Below are 18,894 nucleotides of genomic sequence, written 5' to 3'. Positions count from 1 at the left end.
GGATGTTGGAGAGAGAATAGAGGAGCCTGTGGCCAGGAGGGTCCCATGAAGTCAAAGCACAGATGTAGAGGAAAACTGAGCGAGCCAGCAGGAAGAACATGGGTCTGATAGGAAAGGATGTCTGAATGTGGGATTTGAGAGCGGCTGCAATTCTGGGGTCTGATAAGGTTTGAGAGTAGGTGGTGATGAGGAAACGAGAGTCTGGGGTGCTGGGTGGGTTGCCCATGTAGATCCCCAGGTCTTGGGAGACAGGAAGACCATAAGCTGGTAGCCACAGTCTTTGACAAATGACGGGGTTCAACTGGGACACGCAGCCACACGCTGCCCACGTGCACAGCCGACCGCCCACACCCACCCACACAGTCACAGTCATGCACACATGCCCACAGCCCTCCCAGACCAGACACTCCCAGACACCCTCACATGCACTCACCCTCACACACCCCCCAGACAGCAGATGGGGCGCTCGGGTAATTGGTTAAACCTGTTCTGATGTCTGGCTCCGAATTGGCAGCGCCTGTCTGACAGGAAAGCTGGCTGGGCCTGCTCTGCTCAGCCTGCTGGCCTCCCTGCCCCTCCCCCTGCGTGGCTGCCCTGGAGCAGGGCCTGGGAGAGGCCTGTGGGCCTAGCCTGGCTCCCTCGTGGCCAGAACCCAGTTCACGAGGCGAGGGCCACGGGCAGCAATCACAGAACCCGTGAGGAGGAGCTGGTATAAACCAAGTACAGAGATGCTAAGAGCACGAGCCATGCTGCTGTGAAGGCCAGAGGAACTAATCTTGGAAAGTTTCGAGGACAAGAGAGAGAGTAAAGATCATTCCCTAAATGACCACAGGGCTTAGGCCATATGAGTTAGAATAGCTCCCCTGTATTCCCTTCTCTTCAGCTGCGTGCAACTTGGGGTTCTCACAGGTGCTCATCACACCTCAGCCCATCGGACTCTGCAGGACCCGAGGCCAGCGCTGCTGAGGGGCTGCGACGCGGCAGGTTGCTTCAGGGAAGGCCCGACCCAGCAGCTCCTGTCCACTGCTCCTCTCCCCTGCAGGCCCTGGCCTCCGGGGGAGAAGCGGTCCGGGAGGGAAGGAAGCATCATTCCTAGGCTGCTTCTCCCCTTCCCGGTTGCATCTGTGTATCTTTGAGAGAGACTTTGGTTTGTTCCCTGGAGAGGGCCCAAAAACTCCCAAATTAGCAAACCTGGCAAGCCCGCAGCTCAGAAAATAGTTCATCCTGATTCCATGTTTTTCAGGCTCACAGAAGCCTTTATTAATGAAGTCACAACACCAATATTTACCGTCTGCAGGGAGAGGCACAACACGGGGGACGGATGAGAGTGCTCGGGGACTCCCGCCCCGCCCTCAGCGGGCCTGGCCTAGGAAGACTGGCAGGTTTCCTTGGGCCCTTTCCAGCTCTTTATCTGGATGACAGGGGGTGCTCTGCTCTGATCTTTTTGCACCCTTCCCCCACCAAGTCAGAGAGAATCTTGTGAGGAACCGCTCACCCATTCTTCTGCCCCCTACTCGTGCCAAAAGGATGCCTCCTCTTCTTACCGTCACCCAACCTGTGCACACAGGCTTCCCAGAGGTCATCCCACCTGCCTGACAGTGGAAGAGTCCACCTAATGTTTAAGTGGGATTTATTCAGGATGTGCATTTTCCTGACTGATGGTGGGGAGGGGCGTTGGGATGGGACAAGCTCCTTTGGTTTCTAGCCCCAAGTGAAATGCTGCAGGACCTTCTGTGTTTGGATCCCTAGCTGTGCCCCAGGCAACAAGGCTGGGCCTCTGACAGCTTTCCAATGACTTCAACATTGATCAAACCCCCAGGACATTCCAGGGACCAAGAACAGCGTAAGTAAAGGCACGGCCCAGGCATAACCCATGGCTCACTGAGGGACAGGGATGACATGAGTGACACTGAAGCAGAGGGTACCAGGAGCAAGGTAGGAGAGGCCATAGGTGGGGAAGAAGTGAAGGAAAAGTGGGGGGCTTAGGAAGGGGAAGACAAGGTCCTATTTGGACTTGAGGAAGAGAACCCTAGCTGTAGCACGGAGTGGGTCTCATCCTTGACAGCCACACAAACCGTATTATACCTACCAATCCTCTCCTCCCCTGCAACCCCCTCCCCCCCAGGAGCCCTGTATGCTGTTTCCCGAGGTAGATAAAACCTTGGCCTTTTGCCAAGGTGGGCAATCCTGCACAAAGGGTGAAGAGATGCATTGGGCTTGAGGTGCTGAGGGGCATGGTGTACAGCAAACGGCTGGTGGCTGGCTCAGTGGGTCCATAGTTCAGTGCAGGTTGGCTGGAGGTATGGACCAGGGAGCCAAGTCCTGGCAGTGAATGCAAAGCCCCAGGTTAAGGGGCACAAGGACTGACCCTGGGGTGAACAGAGGTGACCAGGCAAGGACAAGACTGGGAAGGACTTGGAGCTGCAAAAGAAGGTGTCAAAGGTACCTAGATGAAGGCAGGGAGGGGTGGGGGAGTCAGGGGGGAATGGCCAGAAGATTGGGGTGCAGATGAAGCCAGATGAGAGGCAGTTGAGTTTGGCCACAGGGGGTGGCAGTAACACTGTCATCAGCATCAGCACAGGGCTGGGGGCCACTTGGGAGGTGAAGAAGTAGAGACAGGTCTGGATGTCATAAGGGAAAGGTTGTTAGGAACACTGTTTTTACTTTTTTAGGATGAAGGAAACCTTGGTGTGTGAAAAGCAGGAAAGACAAGTAGACAAACTGAAGGGCAGGTGAACTAAAGAGCTCGGTGTGCCCTGCTTCGGAGCTCTTTCCCAGGCTGGGAGGCCCTGAGTCCTTGGGCACTGGTTGCAGGTTCATACTCAAGCCCTGTCTCTGAAGCTTTAATTTGCACAGAGAGGTTCTCCAGGGACAGGTGACCATCCTGGTCAGGCCAGTTCTTGGGGCTGGGACTGTCAGCCTCTATGAAGGGTGCCTCCTCCACCCAGCACCCAATGCTTCCCTTTTCCTCTGGTTTCTCAACTGGAGAAACCACCAGGGTCTCTAAGCATGGGGAAGTATGCACGCTTTCTCTCCCCGATCCACATGGGCCTGAGTCTCATTGTTCAACACGTTTGGACAGATCTGATCATAGCCTCCCTCATATTACTCTCTTCCTATGTCTAGCCTCAGTTTCTCTTGTTGTGGAGTTGGAGCTAGAGACCAGGTCAATGACCAACAAAGGAAAAGAGTTAAGTTGAGTCTCCAAGGCCTCACCCCAGGCTCTCAGGTCCTGAACAAGTGTGCTCTGCCAGTCCCCACTGGCCCAGAACCCGAATCCACCACCCCAGGCTCACGGGCTCTAGGGTTGGAGCTGGATGCCCGCATCATTAAGAGAGAGACTTTTATTGTTCCCATAGGGAAGGGAAACACAAGGGGTCACTAAGAACTACAGTGGGTGCCTGGAAAATAAATTAAAACAGAAATGCATCAAAACAAAAAGAAAAGAGAAATGGAGAATGGCTGGGAGGCAGCAGTGGCTGTCAGCCTGCCCAGGCAGGCAGGCAGGCTCTCCAAGGAGAAGGTCCAGCAGTCCCAGGCCTCAGCCAGCCCATTTCTTGTCCTTCTGTCGGTGGTAGCCCCAGGCTCCAAGCCCTATGGGGCTGTGACTTGAGGCTTCCCCACAGCCCGGCTGGGGAGTGGCCAGAGTCCAGCTGGGCCCACCGGGGGGCCTGGCCAGCAGTGAGCAGTACTCTGCCATCATGGGCTCGTGGCTGCCCACTCTAGTCATTGGAGGTGACATCGATGTCCTCCCCGTTGGCCTGCTTGGTGGCAATGCGCCACCGGTTGATGTGGTGGGAGCCCTTCTTCTTCTGCTCAGACTCGGGCCCCTCCTCCTCCAGCTTCTGCCGCTTGTACTTTGTCCTGCGGTTCTGGAACCACACCTTCACCTGGGCCAGGGAGGGAGGGGCACAGGTGAGAAACACCCAGGAGGCCCCAGAGCAGCACTCGGGCTAAGCTAGGAGCCAAATGGGGAAACCGAGGCCAGAGTTCTTTCCTCTGGCCAGCTGCCACCTTGGGTTTGGAGGCCTTCAGACCTGGAGAGGACACAATGGGACAGAAAGGGGCAGTTTTCCTGTCCCTCTCAACAGGGGGAAGGGAGGGGTCATGGAGCTGCCACACATCCCGTAGCCACAGCACACAGTGGAGGCCCAGGCTCTGAAGCCTGGCAGACCTGGGTCTCTACCAGTTTCTAGGGAGGAGATACTAATCACTCCTCCACAGGGTTGGTGGGAACATAAATGAGGGAACATATGAAGCCACCGAGCGCTCCGTCTGTCAGCTCCTCCTGACCATGCAGTTTTCACTTGGCCTTGCAGAGCCAGGCCTTGCAGAGCCAGGCCAGACCAGGAGCCTGGGTGCTGATCCTCTGCTGAGTTCCTTCCCCTCTCTGGGCTTAAATCCCTCACCTACAGGAGAAATGCTTTCCATGGTCCTTGTGGCTCCAAGGCACCTCCTAGGCTTTTGCTCCAGAGGGTCTCTGGGGAAGGTGACAGAGTGGGCAGGGTTACAAGTCATGGATGCTTTCCTGGAAATGACAGCACATTTGAAAGTAGGTAGTGCCAGCCGCAGCTAAGGCAATCCATGGTGCCCATGTGGATGGTGAGTGGTAAGTCGTGTGTGTGTGGGATGATGTCGAGCACCTTGGTTTCGGCAGTAGCAGTGACTGCTGAGGGGAGATCCTTGAATCCTGGGCAGGGCCGAGGGCAGTCCTCAGAAAGACTATCCAGTCCAGCCCCTGAGGATGGGTGAAAGTCACAGGCCTTTGCCATAAAGCCAGGCAACGGCAGCCAAAAGCAGGCCTAGCATCCAGGCCTAGGGAGCAGTTTCCTGCCCAGGATGCTCCACCTTCACAATTCCCAGGCACTCCCCTCTGTCCCTTCCACGGATCCCACCCAACCCAGGGCTCCCCCTAGCTGCCCCCCCCCCCCCAGGGTTTCCACAGCACCATCTGCCCTGCCCTTGATTTTAGAGCACTAGGACGGGGGTGGGGACAACCAGTGTTCAGTGCTACACAGAGCAGCCAACCAGGGACAGGAAGAGATGAGGGGCCTGGTTTCAGGCAATAAATAAAATGAGGAGAGGGCTTTCTTCCCTCATTTCCAGGGCAGGGCTCAAACCTCTCCCTGAGTGTCTCACCTCAGGGAGACAGGGAGGATGGCAGATGCTCTAGGCACAGGGCTTCTGGATTCCATGCCCACCTTTCCTTGGGCACAGGGCTAGTTGGGCCCTGAAGAGCTCTCAACATAACCATTTGGCAGCCAGCCTGGCCCATGCCCCCCACCCCCCCACCCATCCTGGAGCCTTTTGTGACTGCCATCTAATAGGTGGGTGAGATTGACCTGCCTCCTATGTAAGGCGTGTACATGAGGCATGTCAGGATGCTGGACTGGGGTGGCATTCCTAAGAGCCCAAGGGGCTGGCCGAGGGTTGGGCATGGCCAGCCTGACAATGGGGCGATCCAGGGCAGCCCTGGGCAGCACCAGGGACAGAGGGCCCCTTTCTGCACCTTCTCCTCACACACTCCCATGTCCCCTTCCAGGGAGGGGACATGCCTATAGTGGGATGGACCCATCCTGCTACCCTTGCCTAGAATCACTGGCCCCAAGAAGGAAGGCTTCAGTGGTGGAACTTCAGGCATAGGGCAGCTTCCTGGCACACCCAAATGAACGTTGATTCTGAATATTTTCTCCATGAAAACAACCAGAGTCAAGGAGGCAGCTGTCTAGAAACAGGGCCATAAACCCTCTCCCCAGGCAGCCTGGCTATCTTCTGGAGAACAGCCTTGGGCTGAGTGTCCAGATGCTGTTTACAAAGACTGAGCTAACAAGGGGATGCTTATGACTTAGTAATATTAGTGAAAAAGGCAGGATGCACAGTTTGGGCACAGTGTGATCACAACCGTGGAAAAACAAGATCTATGCATGGGGCGGGGGGGGGGGGAGACTAGAAGGAAATATACCCAAGGGATGGGTAACTTTTCTTTCTTTCCACTTTTCTGAATTTTCTTTAATGTGTTACTGATAACAATTAATAGTTAATTTTTACTGGAAAAGGAACTGGGCCCTGACTGTAGTAGGAAATAAGAGTGACTCCCATGATCTCTCCAACCCAGCCTCACCCCAGAGCCCCTTCCCTGGAGGACAGAGGACCTAGAAAGGAACCAGGTCACCTAGTGTGGCTACCAGCCTTAGGAGGCAGTGCCTATCCCCCACACCCTCAACACCCACACACCTCTCTCTAAGCCCCAAAGGCATAGCTGGGATGTTGGCTGGAGGAAGCCCTCACCCTCTCTGACCCCTTGGGGTTTGGGGAGAGGTTCCTCATGGTCTCCCAAGTCCCTACCTCATTGAACATCTCTCAGTTTTTTAGATAAGCCAGACCCTTCCAGGAGTCCCTGCTTTTACCCAAGTTATCCCACCTGAAATAATCTCAGCCTTCAAGACCCTGCTCAGATGTTCTGAGACTGGACCAGTCCTATCACCCATCTGTACTTCCTTAGCACTTTTCCCTCTCTCAGTAACAGTGACCCCAGCAGTGCACTAATTTATTTGCTCAAACCTATCTCCTCCCTGGACTATGGGAACCTGAAGAACCAAAGCAATGAGTTAGTCCACTTTGAAGTCCTAGTGAACACGTTCCAGGTCTGTTCAGACAAGTGGAGAGAGAGATGAGGTGACCCAGCCCTTTGCTCTGGGCCAGACGGCAGAGGGATTGAGGTCTAATCAAAAAAGGGGTTTGGAAAGTGCTAATTGCTGAAGAGATGGGGTTCTCTTTTGGCTTAGTTCAGTGGACACTTCTACAAGACGGTCAATTCTTAATTCTCCATGTTCTGGAGTGTATTAACAACCACTTGTAGGGGGAAGCTCGGGGAGGGGGACTCGTTGTTGGGGGGAACAAGGGTCAGCTTGAGTCAGGCAGGATGAAGATGGTGAAGCTTCTGTGGATGAATGCAGGAATCAATGAGTCAATCGATCAATCAATGCATCAGTGGATCGATCGATTATACATTAATGAATAAAGGCATGCATGTATTAATGAGTGCATGAATGGACAAATGGACTACCAAACAAGCAAACCACAGCTCCAGCCAATATTTCAGACTTAACTTTTAAATAATCTGCTGTTTGAATGAATCAGGTCTGGATCCCTTCTTTTCCACCACTCCCCAGCCTTAGCTCATCCCAAACGGAAGTGCCTGAGGTTCCTGGCCCCTGCATACCTTCAGGTGAATACCTGACCTCTCCTCAAGGAGTTCAAATATGCCTAGTAAGGGGTATTGAGTTTTGTAACTCTGATTCAGAAAGTTCCTCCGTATGTCCTACTGTTCTATCTTCTGCTTTAATTTTGTGTCCTCCTATTCTGTCATCTCAAACACAGAGAAAGTCCTCAGACTAGATAGAGGCTTGGAGACACAAGCCACCCCTCAGCCTGCTCTCCTCCCTGCCCTCTCACCTTGAGGGACATGCACAGAATCAGGGATCCGTTTCCTATCATTTGATCATGTGAGCTTCTCCCACTCTCAAGGTCAAGTCCAACGCCATGTTAAGATCAGCTCTCACCCCATGCAGCTGAGGTCACCTATGACCCCCCATCAACCATAGCCCTAGCTTTCCTAAGCCTTCTTATCTCCTCTCTCAGACCATCCTGGATGCTTGCCCTCACTCTCAGGTGGGTCTCCCTGACCTCCCTCAGCCCACACCGTGACTTCAAGGGGACTCAGGTGCTCATCCTGTGCATGTCCCACAAGCGTGTACACTTTGTTTTTAGGTCCCACCACTAAATGAGGAATCTCCAAGGCCAAGGACCACGTTTCTGCACATTTCCCCCTCACAGCTCAGCTAAACTTAAAGCCAGGGAAGGTAAAGAAACACCTGCTGAACTATTCAGAGCAGGAGGGGCAGCTGGAAACATTGACCAATCTATCAGCCTGGAGCAAACAAATGCTTTCTCACACTCCCCCTAAAACTAATGTGCCCCCTCACACACATGTTATCACCTGGCTTGGGCATCAATAACACTAAGCCTATATGTGCCCTATATTGTGGCACACAATGTTACCACACACCCATTACACATATGCACACACACACACACTCACTCACTCACTCACTTGCACTCATGGCTCTGATCTGACCTAGTGACTAGGACTGAACTTAGATGGGCAACATATGGATGTGTGTACAATCAAGAGAAGTTTGTCCATTGATTCATTATAAGTTTATGGAGTCTCCAGGGCTGCACCGCAGCAGTGAGGAGCAAGTGATTAGAGCCAGAAGGAAGAAGAGCCTGGGGCCCCTCCCTCCATCTCCTGGAAAAACCCACCATCATCCCAGCACAAATACCCTACTCTCAAGCACACAGACAGCCCTGCCCCAACAAAGAAGCTCAGGGTGCCCACCTCCCCACACTCCATGCTAAAGCTTTGGGTGTATAAAGACCCCTGAGCTCTGGAGTAAGATCCACTCACTGATTTGCCTAACCTTCCCAGAAGCTTTATCCACAGATAAAACTAGATTGTCTAGATCAGGGGTGGGGAACCTTTTTTCTGCCAAGGGCCATTTGGATATTTGTAACATTTGTGGGCCATACAAAATTATCAACTTAAAAATTAACTATGAAAAAACCTCCTAGATATATTGAATTTAGAGTCCTGCCTGCGGTTGCCTTGGCAGGGCCAGACCAAATTACTTCGGCCCAAGGGCTGAACATCCCCTACCCTTGGTCTAGATCAACAATCTAGTAGAAAGTGCAAAGGAAAGATAGAAAACAGAGGGACAGGGAGCAGTGACAGCAGAGAGCGAGGGAAAGAACTGACCAAATTAACATATGGATATGTGTACAATCAACAGAAGTTTGTCCATTCATTACATGTTTATGGAGCATTTACTCTTTGCTGGTCACTGAGCTGGGGCCTGGGGTACAGCGAGAAATAGGAAAGCTTGGCCTCTGCCTCCCAGAGCTGAGATGCTCAGTCCAGCTGTTCATCAAAATCACTCAGAGAGTGGGTTTAAAAACTTTTCCTGGGTCCCATCCTGAAACTCCTGAGAATCTCCTGAATGGAGCCTAGGAATCTGTATTTTAAGATTTCTTTGTGAAATAGATACAGCCTGTCTACAGACTGACATTTGGACATGGCAGATAATTAAACAACAAAGTCCTGTGCATATTTTGATGTTGGAGGTATACTGTGCGCTCTGAGAACTTAGAGGAGGAATTATACAGAAACAGAGAAGTAGAATATAGATGAGCAGAAACTTAGGGCTGGAAAGAACCCTGGAGTTAATTTCATTCAGTCTTACAGATACAGCAACTGAGGCCCAAAAAGATGATAGATAACCATTAGCAGATGTAGGAATGTACTATCTGTCAGTCGCTAAATAGATCTATAGAGATGGAAAATTTGACGTGGATGGTGGATATACAGTAGATAAAACAGATTATAGAGAGATAACCAACAGTTGGGTAAATAGGAGTAATTGTTAGGACGAATATCATAATTAATAGAAAAGACAAAATACAAATTAATCAGCTTTGGGAGGCAGTTCAATGAGAGCAGGCATAAGTAATGGCTAGATATAAAACAGCTATCTGTGAGGGACAGATTAGAGAGCTCCGAGAGACAAATATAGATATTGACAGTAGAAACAAATGGCAGGGGGCTGATGGGAGCGAATGATGCTTGACAAATAGCTGATAATTGGAAATGATAGGTAAGCTTGCCTGGTAAATACTAAAAAATGAATACGTAATTAGTTCATGATATAACCTAGGTCCAAGTGATAAGTTAGAAGAGGGACAGAAAGACAGCTTTGATGATAAAGGAGACTGGACATAGCAGAAAGAACACTGGACTGAGTCAGGCAGCCTAGATTTGAATCTTAATAAATAATATTCACTTGACACATTACTTTAAATAAAGGGAAGGGCTGGGGATGAGAATTAATATTACTTGAGTGAATATTAAGTGCCTTTAATCTTCAAACAACCTATTTTCTGGGGGTGCAAACCAGATCTCAGGGAGGTTGAGTACCTCGCCCAAAGGTGACAAAGTCAGTTAGCAGGAAGGCAGATAGTGAAATCCCATCCGCCTGCCTGGGGAGCTCTGCCCGCTCTCTCCACCTCAGAGTCCTCACCTGGAAAGAAAGCCTCTCCCTACAAGAATATAGATGAGCAGGTTTCTCAGGTGCAAACCTCCTATAGTTTTATTATTATTTTTTGTTCTATAATATGCTAAAACCAGCTCACCTATACAGATGGAATGAGATCAGACATGAGTTTTGATAGTGAAGCTGTTTAAAATGTTTGTTTTAAATATAAGTTTAAACCATCTTACAATAAAAATGAAAGAAACAATCACGTTTACTAACTGGCATTGTTAGGAGCAAATACTGACAGGCAGATTCAGTTAAAGAAAGCTAGATTCAGTTAAAGAAAGTTCGTTAAAAATGCTCTCACTGAGCTAAAAAATTGAAAGTTTACAACAATAACATTATTTCAACAAGTGTTAATCTGTGGGTGGTGGAATTATAAGCCCTTTTGTTTTCTTACACTCCTGCAATTAAAATTTAATAACTAGTACTTTTTAAATGAAGTTAACTGTAAACACCATTCTTAAATTGGCACCTTGTTTTAGACAAATTTAAAATGCTGTTTGCCAGAAGGGAAAGGGGGTATTATTTTATCAACGTGGGGTTTTTTAAACATATCTTTCTTTAAAATGTTTTTAGAATTAACTCTGTTGTTTTGTATGCTTTATCTCTGTGGTTAGAACAGCCCAGATAGCAAATCTGAAAAAACGCAGGTCTCTTAGCAGAGACGGAGCGATGCATTGAATAAATGGAGCATCAGACAGATAGGACGTTAGTAGATACCAAAACGGGACGTGAGGATGAGTGGGTGAGGTCGGTGGTGGGCCGCAGGGAGCTGAGGGCGCAGTTAGGGTTTGGACTCTCCCACTAGATCCCCTTCCTATCCTCACTGCTACCCGGGAGACCCAGGCTGCCCCTGCAACCCCCAGCCTAGCGCCTTCTCCAGGTCTGGGACTAAGGTGGAGGGTGGTGGAGGATAGGGGGCGAGGGGTACAAGAAAAGGGAGCAGATGCCGAAATGCTAGGCCAGCTTGCAGACCTCTTATTTGCAAATCTGGGAGCTGACCAGGACCAAAGGGAGCAAGGTCTTCAGAGGCCCATCCAGACACTGAAATCTGCCTCCAGGGCAAGAGCCGGCCCCTCTAGCAAGTCGTACTCAGGCAGACCAAAAGCTTAGGCGGTGCTTCCAGGCAGCATTTGTTTATGGCAGCCTTTTCTTACAATAAACCCAAATCTGCTTCCCTATAACTCCCATCTACTTTTTAAAAAAATATATATTTTTATTGATTTCAGAGAGAAGAAGGGAGAGAGAGAGAAACATCAATGATGAGAGTCACTGATTGGCTGCCTCCTGCGTGCCCCCTGGCTGGGGATGGAGCCTGCAGTCCAGCGATGGGCCCTGATCGGGAATCAACCCCGACCTCCTGGATCATAGGTTGATGCTCAGCCGCTGAGCCACACCGACCGGGCTCCCATCTACTTCTTTAAAAATTTTTAAAAAAATTATCAGTTACAAAAATACGTGGTGGTTGTCATTTCAACCAGTTCAACTCCCTCCAACACCGAAGTATTTTCTCTCCCTAACTCAACAGCCCTTCAGGTGGCCGAAAACAGCCCCTGAGTACCCAGAATCTACTTTCCCACCATTCCTCAGAAATGCCCGCGCATTTCCAGAGCCATTTCCACGGTTCCCTGCCAACCAGCCTGGGCGGAGATCAGGGCCACCCTCCGACCCCAAGCAAGGCTGGCTGCTCCCCAGCTTATCCCCTCTGTTTCTGATGTTTCTACCCTGAGGACACGTCGGCTTTCTCCCCCCTACCGCATCCCTTGGTGGGCAGTCGAGGCCTCTGCCAGCTCTGCCCATGAAGGGCAGCAAAGCCAGTGCGGGGAAGGCCTGGACGCCCCACGAAACCGTGAGCACCCCAAAAGAGTGGAGGGAGAAGGGGAGCAGTAATCACAGCGCTGAGATGGCTTGCGGGTGTCCACCGGTGCGGCCCGGGAGTGACAGATAACCGGTCCCTCCTGTTGGCTTTGGGAGCAGACTCGGTATAAGGTTTGATCCCCCCTCTGGTGAGTCCTTGGGGCTGGATTAAAACCCTGCGGCCTCTGCGAGGCTTAAACACCTTTGAAGGTCCAGGCGTCTAAAGACAGGCTTTGCGGAAGCGCTGCGCTGCGGGGTGGTTTTCTAAGCCGGGCAGAGGCGCCCGGGGGAAGGCAGGGGAAGGACTGGGGCCGCTCCCCGCGCCCGCCCGCTCCCGCCTCCCTCGGGGCTCCTGCGGGAGCGCGGGGCGCCCGCCGGCGGGGCGCTTACCTGCGTCTCCGAGAGGCTGAGGCTGCCGGCCAGCTGCTTGCGCTCGGCGCCCACCACGTAGTGGTTCTTCTCGAAGGCGCGCTCCAGCCGCAGCAGCTGCGAGGGCGAGAAGGCCGTGCGGATCCGCTTGGGCTTGCGGGCGAAGGGGCCGTGCAGAAGCAGCCCGTCCTGGGGCACGTCGCTCGCTGCCGCCGCGCCGCCGACGGTCCCCCGCGCGAGCACAGACAGAGAGAAGGGGCGCGGTGAGCGCAGCCCGGGCACCTCCGCCCGAGCGCAGACGCCCTGGAGAGCCCCCCTTTTCTCCTCTCTCCCTCTGCCTCTCCCTCCTTAAGTCCACTCTCTTCCCCAATACCCCTAAACCCCCAGAGCTACCCGGGTTAGGAGACGCGCAGACACAGAGCGCTGCCGTTAGGCCAGGGGGTGGACCCGGGCCTGGGGAGGCGCCTTTCGGCCCAAACCCAGCGTGCCTGCAGCAACCCAAGAGGCCAAGGCCATGAGTAAAGTCCCTTAGCTCTATTTGTCTGCTTGTCCCATCATATCTCCCTCAAAGTGGACCAAGAGGAGAGAAAGGGCTGTCAGGTGATAAGGGAGACAGCTAAACTGTTAGGCATCCCCAGGCTAAACACAGATTCAAGAACTAGAGAATACCGGAGGCGCGCTCCCTCACACCTGCTTAACCCAGCCTTGCTCAGGCTACTAGCCCTTTGAAAATGCCCAGGCTCTACCCCGCAAGTGGTAAATACAGGCAGGCCAGCGGCTAGGTCAATGGCCAGACAGCACCTGCAGGTCTAAGGTCGGGCTCTTCTTCTGCCCTTCCCCACCTCTCTCCCCTTTCCCCTCCGGAAAAATCCTCTCCCCACAGGAGACTCTTAATGCTGCTCTCTGGTGGGAAAAGACTTTGCTTCATCCCCAAATAGTCTCATGCTAAAGAAACATGTTTATAAATATCTTGATATCATCTTTCTCTCTAATATATATATAGATATAGGTATATTGGTTTCTGCATGGGTGTGTGTAAATATATGCTCCAGCCTCCCTACTGTCTTTTTCTCTCATCTACCACACAGGATTTTCAAAGAGTGTGACTGTCCCTTGGCAAATGTTGGTCATCAGGGCGACTCGGCTCCCACATGCGGGAGGAGGGGATGATATTGGACTGGATGAGGCTGGGGTGGTGGGGCCAGGAACTACAAAAGCTAAACAAGCTTTCACCCACAGCCCCAGTCTCTGTGAATCCCCAACCCCATGCCCAGCCCCAGTAGGCCCCCTCTGGCTTGGTTGCACATGCCAGCAGACTCGAAAACGCCCTGAAATCACCCCTGGATTCTCATTCAGTGGCACCTAACAGTCCCCCTGACCCACCAATAATGCAGAGCAGTAGATAGGATGTTTTGACAAAGTTAACTGTCAAGATTGACTGATCCAATGAATTTCTTCAGAACTGGCCTTCTGGTTTGACTTAATTCGACCCGTTGTTTCGTTCTTAAAACAATTGTTTAGATTATTCCATTGAGATCTCCCATCTCTTGAAATAGGTCTTTAAATGAACATAACTGAGATACTGTTGCTAAAACTCTCCAGGTTCATGTCCCTCTGCTGGTGGAAATTGCCTGACATTACTTTCTCCAAGTCTCTGGGCTTCGGACACCCAACATAGGCAAACTTTATTGTTGGGGTTTTCTGTAGAAAAGCATTGCCTAGGAATGAGGGGCTAGTACCTGGGGGGAGACCAAGTCCCCTGACTGGGAGAAGTCAGTAATTTCCAGCCACCTTGTCCATTTCAAGTGGCTGGATCTGCGCCGCTACCAAAAGGGGGGGGGTTACATTGTAGGAAGACAGAGGGAGGGACACTCTGCCCATTGGGCCCTTCAAGATGGGGCAGGCCCAGGACTCTCAGGCCTGACTGAAGGAAGAGAAGTTTAACTTGTGGTAGTGGAGGGGACAGATGATCAGAGAGGTGGTCTGACAGAAAGGTGTAAGAGGGAGAGAAAGGAGGAGCCTGATCCAGGTGGGAATGATATGGATTAAAGTCTCAAGTGTGGGCAAGAGAAAGGTGGGAGAGGTGGGTGGGAAGCAGATACTTCATGTTGGTGTTAAAATAAGTTGCTTCAAAAAACAACATCATTGTGAGCCCAGGTGAAGTCCCCACAGGGGTTTTCTCTGGACAAATGATCATGGAGAGGAAGAGAGAAAGCCTAGCTCATCCCCAGCATTTGCAGGGTTTGGCTCCAGCAGTTGGACTGGCCCAGGCTGGTCAGAAGAGGTGGGAGCAGAGAGATCTTATAGGTGTAAGTGAAGAGGTATGAAAGGAAGCATGGAGCAGAGGAAGCAGGACTGGCCTCAGTGTGTGACTTGATGGCTGTTTTATAATTTTGTGGTTTGTGTCAGTTCCTACCAGGCTTCAGTTTCCCTTAACTGGAGCACAAGAGTAGAACAAGCTTGGGGTGCAGTGTGGCTTGTTTTTATCCAGTAATTCTGGGCTGTGAGAGTAGGCTGTCAGTTTCAGACAAGGACACCAAATCCCATTTTCCTCCAGCCTCTCTCTGTGGGCCACTTCAAGGCACCGGCTAGCAACTAGCAATAGAGACTCGCAAGAACCAGGCGGCTAGAGGTGGGAGCTAGGGATCTGAAGGGCCCAGGGCTGGAGCTGCGGTCCCTTCTGCAGAGGCCCGGGCGGGCCACGGGCTCTAGGCCTGATGGCGCGGCTGAGGGGCCTGGGGCTACGAGAGGGAGAAGCTGGCTGCGCGGCGGAGATAACCTCGCTTCCCCTCCTTCTGCCGGAACAAAGGCGCCCTTTGAAGCACCGGCCCATTACCCACTCCAGTCCCAGAGGGTTGGGTCTCCCAAGGCCCCCTCCCGGAGCTGCTCCCTGGCTTGGAAAGTTCCTGAGGTCCTGGAAATAACTCCGAAGTGCAGCCAACACCTGGTCTCCACCGGCACCTCCCCTCCAGGCCTCGGAAGCACCCCCCCATCCCCCGCTTCAGGATTCCGCAGCCCAGTTCTGACCATCCCGCGCCGGCATCTCTTCCACCGCCTTGCTCTGCGGAGAAGCTGCTTCCCTGCGCACCGGGATCCGGCTGCCAGAAAGCTCAGCGCACCGAGCGCAGACCCGTTCCTTTTCGTTCGTGTAGGGTTTCGTTTCTAGTATTAAAACAGGGCTGAAATGAGCAACGCAGAGACCCGGTTCTCTAGAAAACGCGGCGCCGGAAGACCTGGGCCGGCTCGGCCCGCGGTTCTGAGGTCCCCCTGGGACCTCAGGGCGCACGGCCGCGGGGCGCGCACGGGTCTGCTTCGACGCTGACCCGCCCGAAACCAAAACGTCTCAGGGCTCTAAAGTCCTTCAGTGTCGAACGAATTTTCGAGTTTAAAAATGCGACCACACTTGGCTCCATCTCCGCATCCAGACACGGTTCGTGAGCGAAAAATCCGACCGTTTTGCGACTCGACAACGTGCCCGCAGGGACTGATTGCTCAAGGAGCAGCGGCAGTTTCCTAAAGGGTTTTGCGGAGGGTTGATCCGGCCTCGTCTGGCTGGGGATGCTCGGAGCCAGAGCCGGATCTCTCGAGAGGCGCCGCGAGCCAGGGTGGGCGAGGCCAGAGGCGAGAAAAGTGGCGGGGAGGGCATGGGGCGCGGGTCAGAAGCCGAGGGCGCCGGGGGAGAGGCCTTCTCAGGCTGAGCGGACACCGCCGGGCTTAGGACGGGCTCTGCCCTTTGGTCCGAGCCTCAGTACCCTCCACGAGTCCCTTCACCCAGCTGGGGTGCAAAGGTCCACAGACAGCCTGACTCTCAAATCGGTCCGCGGGCACTGGGTTTCAAGACTCAGGCCGGGAACCAAGCCCAAGGAGGACCGAGGTGGTTTGCTCAATTTTGAACAAAACTTAATTTTTCCAGTAAACATTGATTTTAATGGACAGATTCGTCGCCCAAATTGCCTGACACCGTAGGCCTTCCCCGCCCCCCCGGGATAATTTGGACAAATCTTTGAAATTCCCCGGGGGGCAGACGTGTGCCCACAAAAATTCTTGTTCAAGTAATTACATTTCCTTATTTTGTGGGATCTGTTGGGTCAGCGTCTACCAGCCAGAAGGAACTGAGAAAACAGCCTGACAAATTGGGACCGGGACAGCGGCTTCCCGGGAAACAAGCAGCTATAGCTAAGGCTTCAAGAGTTCAATTTTCTCTCCTATTATGTACCAAATATCCAGTTTACTTTGTGTAGACGGGTTTACCTTCAGATTAGCTCCAGGAGCCTAGGCTCTAGCTGTGTCCTTTCATTTGTTTCCCTGGAAGCCGGGGTACCTAGCTCTCAGTCATGGAACCTCACAAGGCTGAGGTCCGGTGTAGAGCAACAAAAATAAAGCCGGAGACGAAAGCAATTACTGCACAAATTAAAGCTACTCTTAAAAAAAAAAAAAAAAAAAGGAGGGGGGGAGGAAAACAAACTCCAACAAATTCAAGGAAGAAAACGAACTCCAACAAATGTAGTTCTCCTTGGGGGAAAGTCAGATCGTTGAAACGTGTGCGTGTGTGTGTGCGTGCGTGTGTGTGTGTGTGTGTGTGTGTGTGTGTGTGCGCGCGCGTGCGGCCGGTGGGGGAATCTTCATTACCAAACCCATCGCCCGTAGCGGACCAGGGGGCTCGGACTCCCGACGACCTTAAAAGCTTGTTGCCCCCGCCCCCTGCCTGGGAGGACCGAGGTCGGCCCCCCAGCCGCCGGTGGGCTCCCAGAGGAAGCTGGTTTGCTATTGCAAATCTTCCTCTCCCTGGGTCCGAGAGAAGCGTGAGATTTGGAGAAGTCGCGCACAGGTTGTTGAGAAACATCTCAAGACAGCGGAGAACGCCATACTGAACATTAACTCTCCAGTTTGCCTCCCTGCCCGCTGCCCCTTCTTCCCACAGACCCGGGGCACGCAGGTGGACTTTGCCCGGCTCGGACGTGCCCGCTAGGGCGGATCCCTGGGAGTTGGTGACGGACGTGAGAGTGAAGTATGGTCCCAGATCCGGCCGGGGCGAAGGGAGGGCGGCGGGCGCTGCGCTCCCTGGGCTGGGACTGGCTCAGCCGGGAGAGATTAAGACAGGCCGCCGGGAGGACCGGGAGAGGCTCCAAAGATGCTCCCGGGTTTGGCGTCCGGGTCGGCATCATAACTAGGAAAGCCTGGACATCCTAACCTGGCTCTCTGGGAGGAAACCCAAAGCGGCAGAAGCGTGATGGATCTGGCGCGGCTCTTCTCGGCTTGGGAATCGGCCTCTGAGGACCCGCAACCTTCTCGAAACAACTTCCGAACAGCCCCGCGCGCCCCCGAGCCTCCCCCGCGCCACCTCAGCGCGGGCGCCGGCCGGCCGCCTGGGCGGGCACAGCGTGGGCACTCACCCTGGAAGCGGTGGCCGAAGAAGCGGTTCCGCAGAACCCAGGGGTAGAAGTGCAGAGGGTCCCGGTGCTGGGCGCCGAAGAAGGAGTGCGGGGGCTGCAGCGGGGAGGCGCCCAGCTGGTGCGCCGGGTGCACGGTCAGCGCCGGGTGGTTCATGGCCTCGGGGAACACGAGCTCGGGCCCACCGTAGAGCGAGCGGCTGGCGCCCGCGGCGGCGGCGGCAGCGGCGGCGGCAGGGAAACCGCTCACGAAGGCCGCCTCGGCCGCGCCGGGGTGAGGGTAATTCAGCGCCGTGGGCCGGAGCGGCTCCTCCGAGGCGGCCGCCGCCAAGGGATGGGAGCCCGCGCCCCCGCCGCCATTGCCCCCGCCGGTGCCGCCGTCCTTGGCCACCAAGGACTCGATGGTAAAGCCGCGCTTGGCCGTGGGCTGGAACATGGTCGCGGGCGCCAGAGCCGAGAGAGGCAGTGGGGCTCCGGGGAGCGCTCCGCGTCCTTGCGCCGCCGCCGTGCGGGGTGTGCACCCAACCAGGCACATGCACACACACCAGTACCCCTCACCTCCCCCGCCCGCCCGCGCTCAGCCCCTGCGGGTGAGCCGGGCGCGGAGTAGCGAGGGGCTGGCGAGCCAGCGAACGCGGAGTCGGGCCACCGCGCGCAGCGAGTCGCGCCGGCCTCTGCCGCCGAGCGGGCAGCTCCGGGCGCCTGCACTGGCGCGGGCTCCGTGCGACGCTGCGAGCCGCCTCTACGGCCTGGGGGCTGAGCTCGGCCCCCTCCCTCCCGAGTCCAGCGGGGACCGACCCCCGCCCCCGGTCCTCCAGCAGTGCCCAGCTCGGCCTCCGCCGTGGCGCTGAGAAGCGCGAGTTAGCGGGCACCTGCCCGGCGCTCGCCCATTGGCCGCTGCTCACCTGCCCCAAGGTGGGGGGCGGGGCGGGGCGGGGCGAGGGACCGCGGGTGGGGAAAGGAGCCAGTAGTCGGAGGCAAAAACCGGACTGGAGCGTTAGCGGGGCGATCCAGGCCTCCCCTCCCCTCCCCTCCCGCCCCTTGGCGGCTGGCTTCTCTGGCCTCCGCCCTTTAGCTGAGTTCGGCGGCCGCCACCACCGTCTCCACCCACTCGGGAGCCGAAG

At 54.1% G+C, this 18,894-nt stretch overlaps 1 protein-coding gene across 2 annotated transcripts; it reads right to left on the bottom strand.

Moving 5' to 3' along the window:
- Nucleotides 1–1,240: 1,240 nt before the first annotated feature.
- EMX1 (empty spiracles homeobox 1) lies at nt 1,241–18,659 on the bottom strand. 2 transcript variants are annotated; one of them, XM_081156466.1, is made up of 4 exons: nt 17,774–18,608; nt 15,408–15,542; nt 12,402–12,586; nt 1,247–3,890 (listed from the first exon to the last, which is right to left on the bottom strand). In XM_081156466.1, the coding sequence occupies exons 1-4, from the start codon at nt 18,303–18,305 to the stop codon at nt 3,723–3,725; spliced, it is 1,020 nt and encodes a 339-aa protein (XP_081012592.1). In that variant the 5' UTR covers nt 18,306–18,608; the 3' UTR covers nt 1,247–3,722. The 2 variants fall into 2 exon arrangements, with proteins under 2 accessions (XP_081012593.1, XP_081012592.1); XM_081156467.1 differs by lacking the exon at nt 15,408–15,542 and having other exon boundaries at nt 1,241–3,890; nt 17,774–18,659.
- Between the last annotated feature and the right edge of the window lie 235 nt (nt 18,660–18,894).

The sequence above is a fragment of the Miniopterus schreibersii genome, assembly GCF_964146895.1.
Source record: "Miniopterus schreibersii genome assembly, chromosome: 13".
Taxonomy (NCBI): domain Eukaryota; kingdom Metazoa; phylum Chordata; class Mammalia; order Chiroptera; family Miniopteridae; genus Miniopterus; species Miniopterus schreibersii.
Note: the sequence above shows the minus strand (reverse complement) of the source record. Positions and strands in the feature narration are given on the sequence as shown.

Coding starts and splice junctions, on each gene's coding strand:
- EMX1 (XM_081156466.1), bottom strand. CDS start 18,305: ATGTGCCTGGTTGGGTGCACACCCCGCACGGCGGCGGCGCAAGGACGC. Junction 15,543..17,773: donor CTTCGGCCACCGCTTCCAGG/GTGAGTGCCCAC, acceptor TTTTAATACTAG/AAACGAAACCCTACACGAAC. Junction 3,891..12,401: donor TCAGCCTCTCGGAGACGCAG/GTAAGCGCCCCG, acceptor TCCCTGGCCCAG/GTGAAGGTGTGGTTCCAGAA.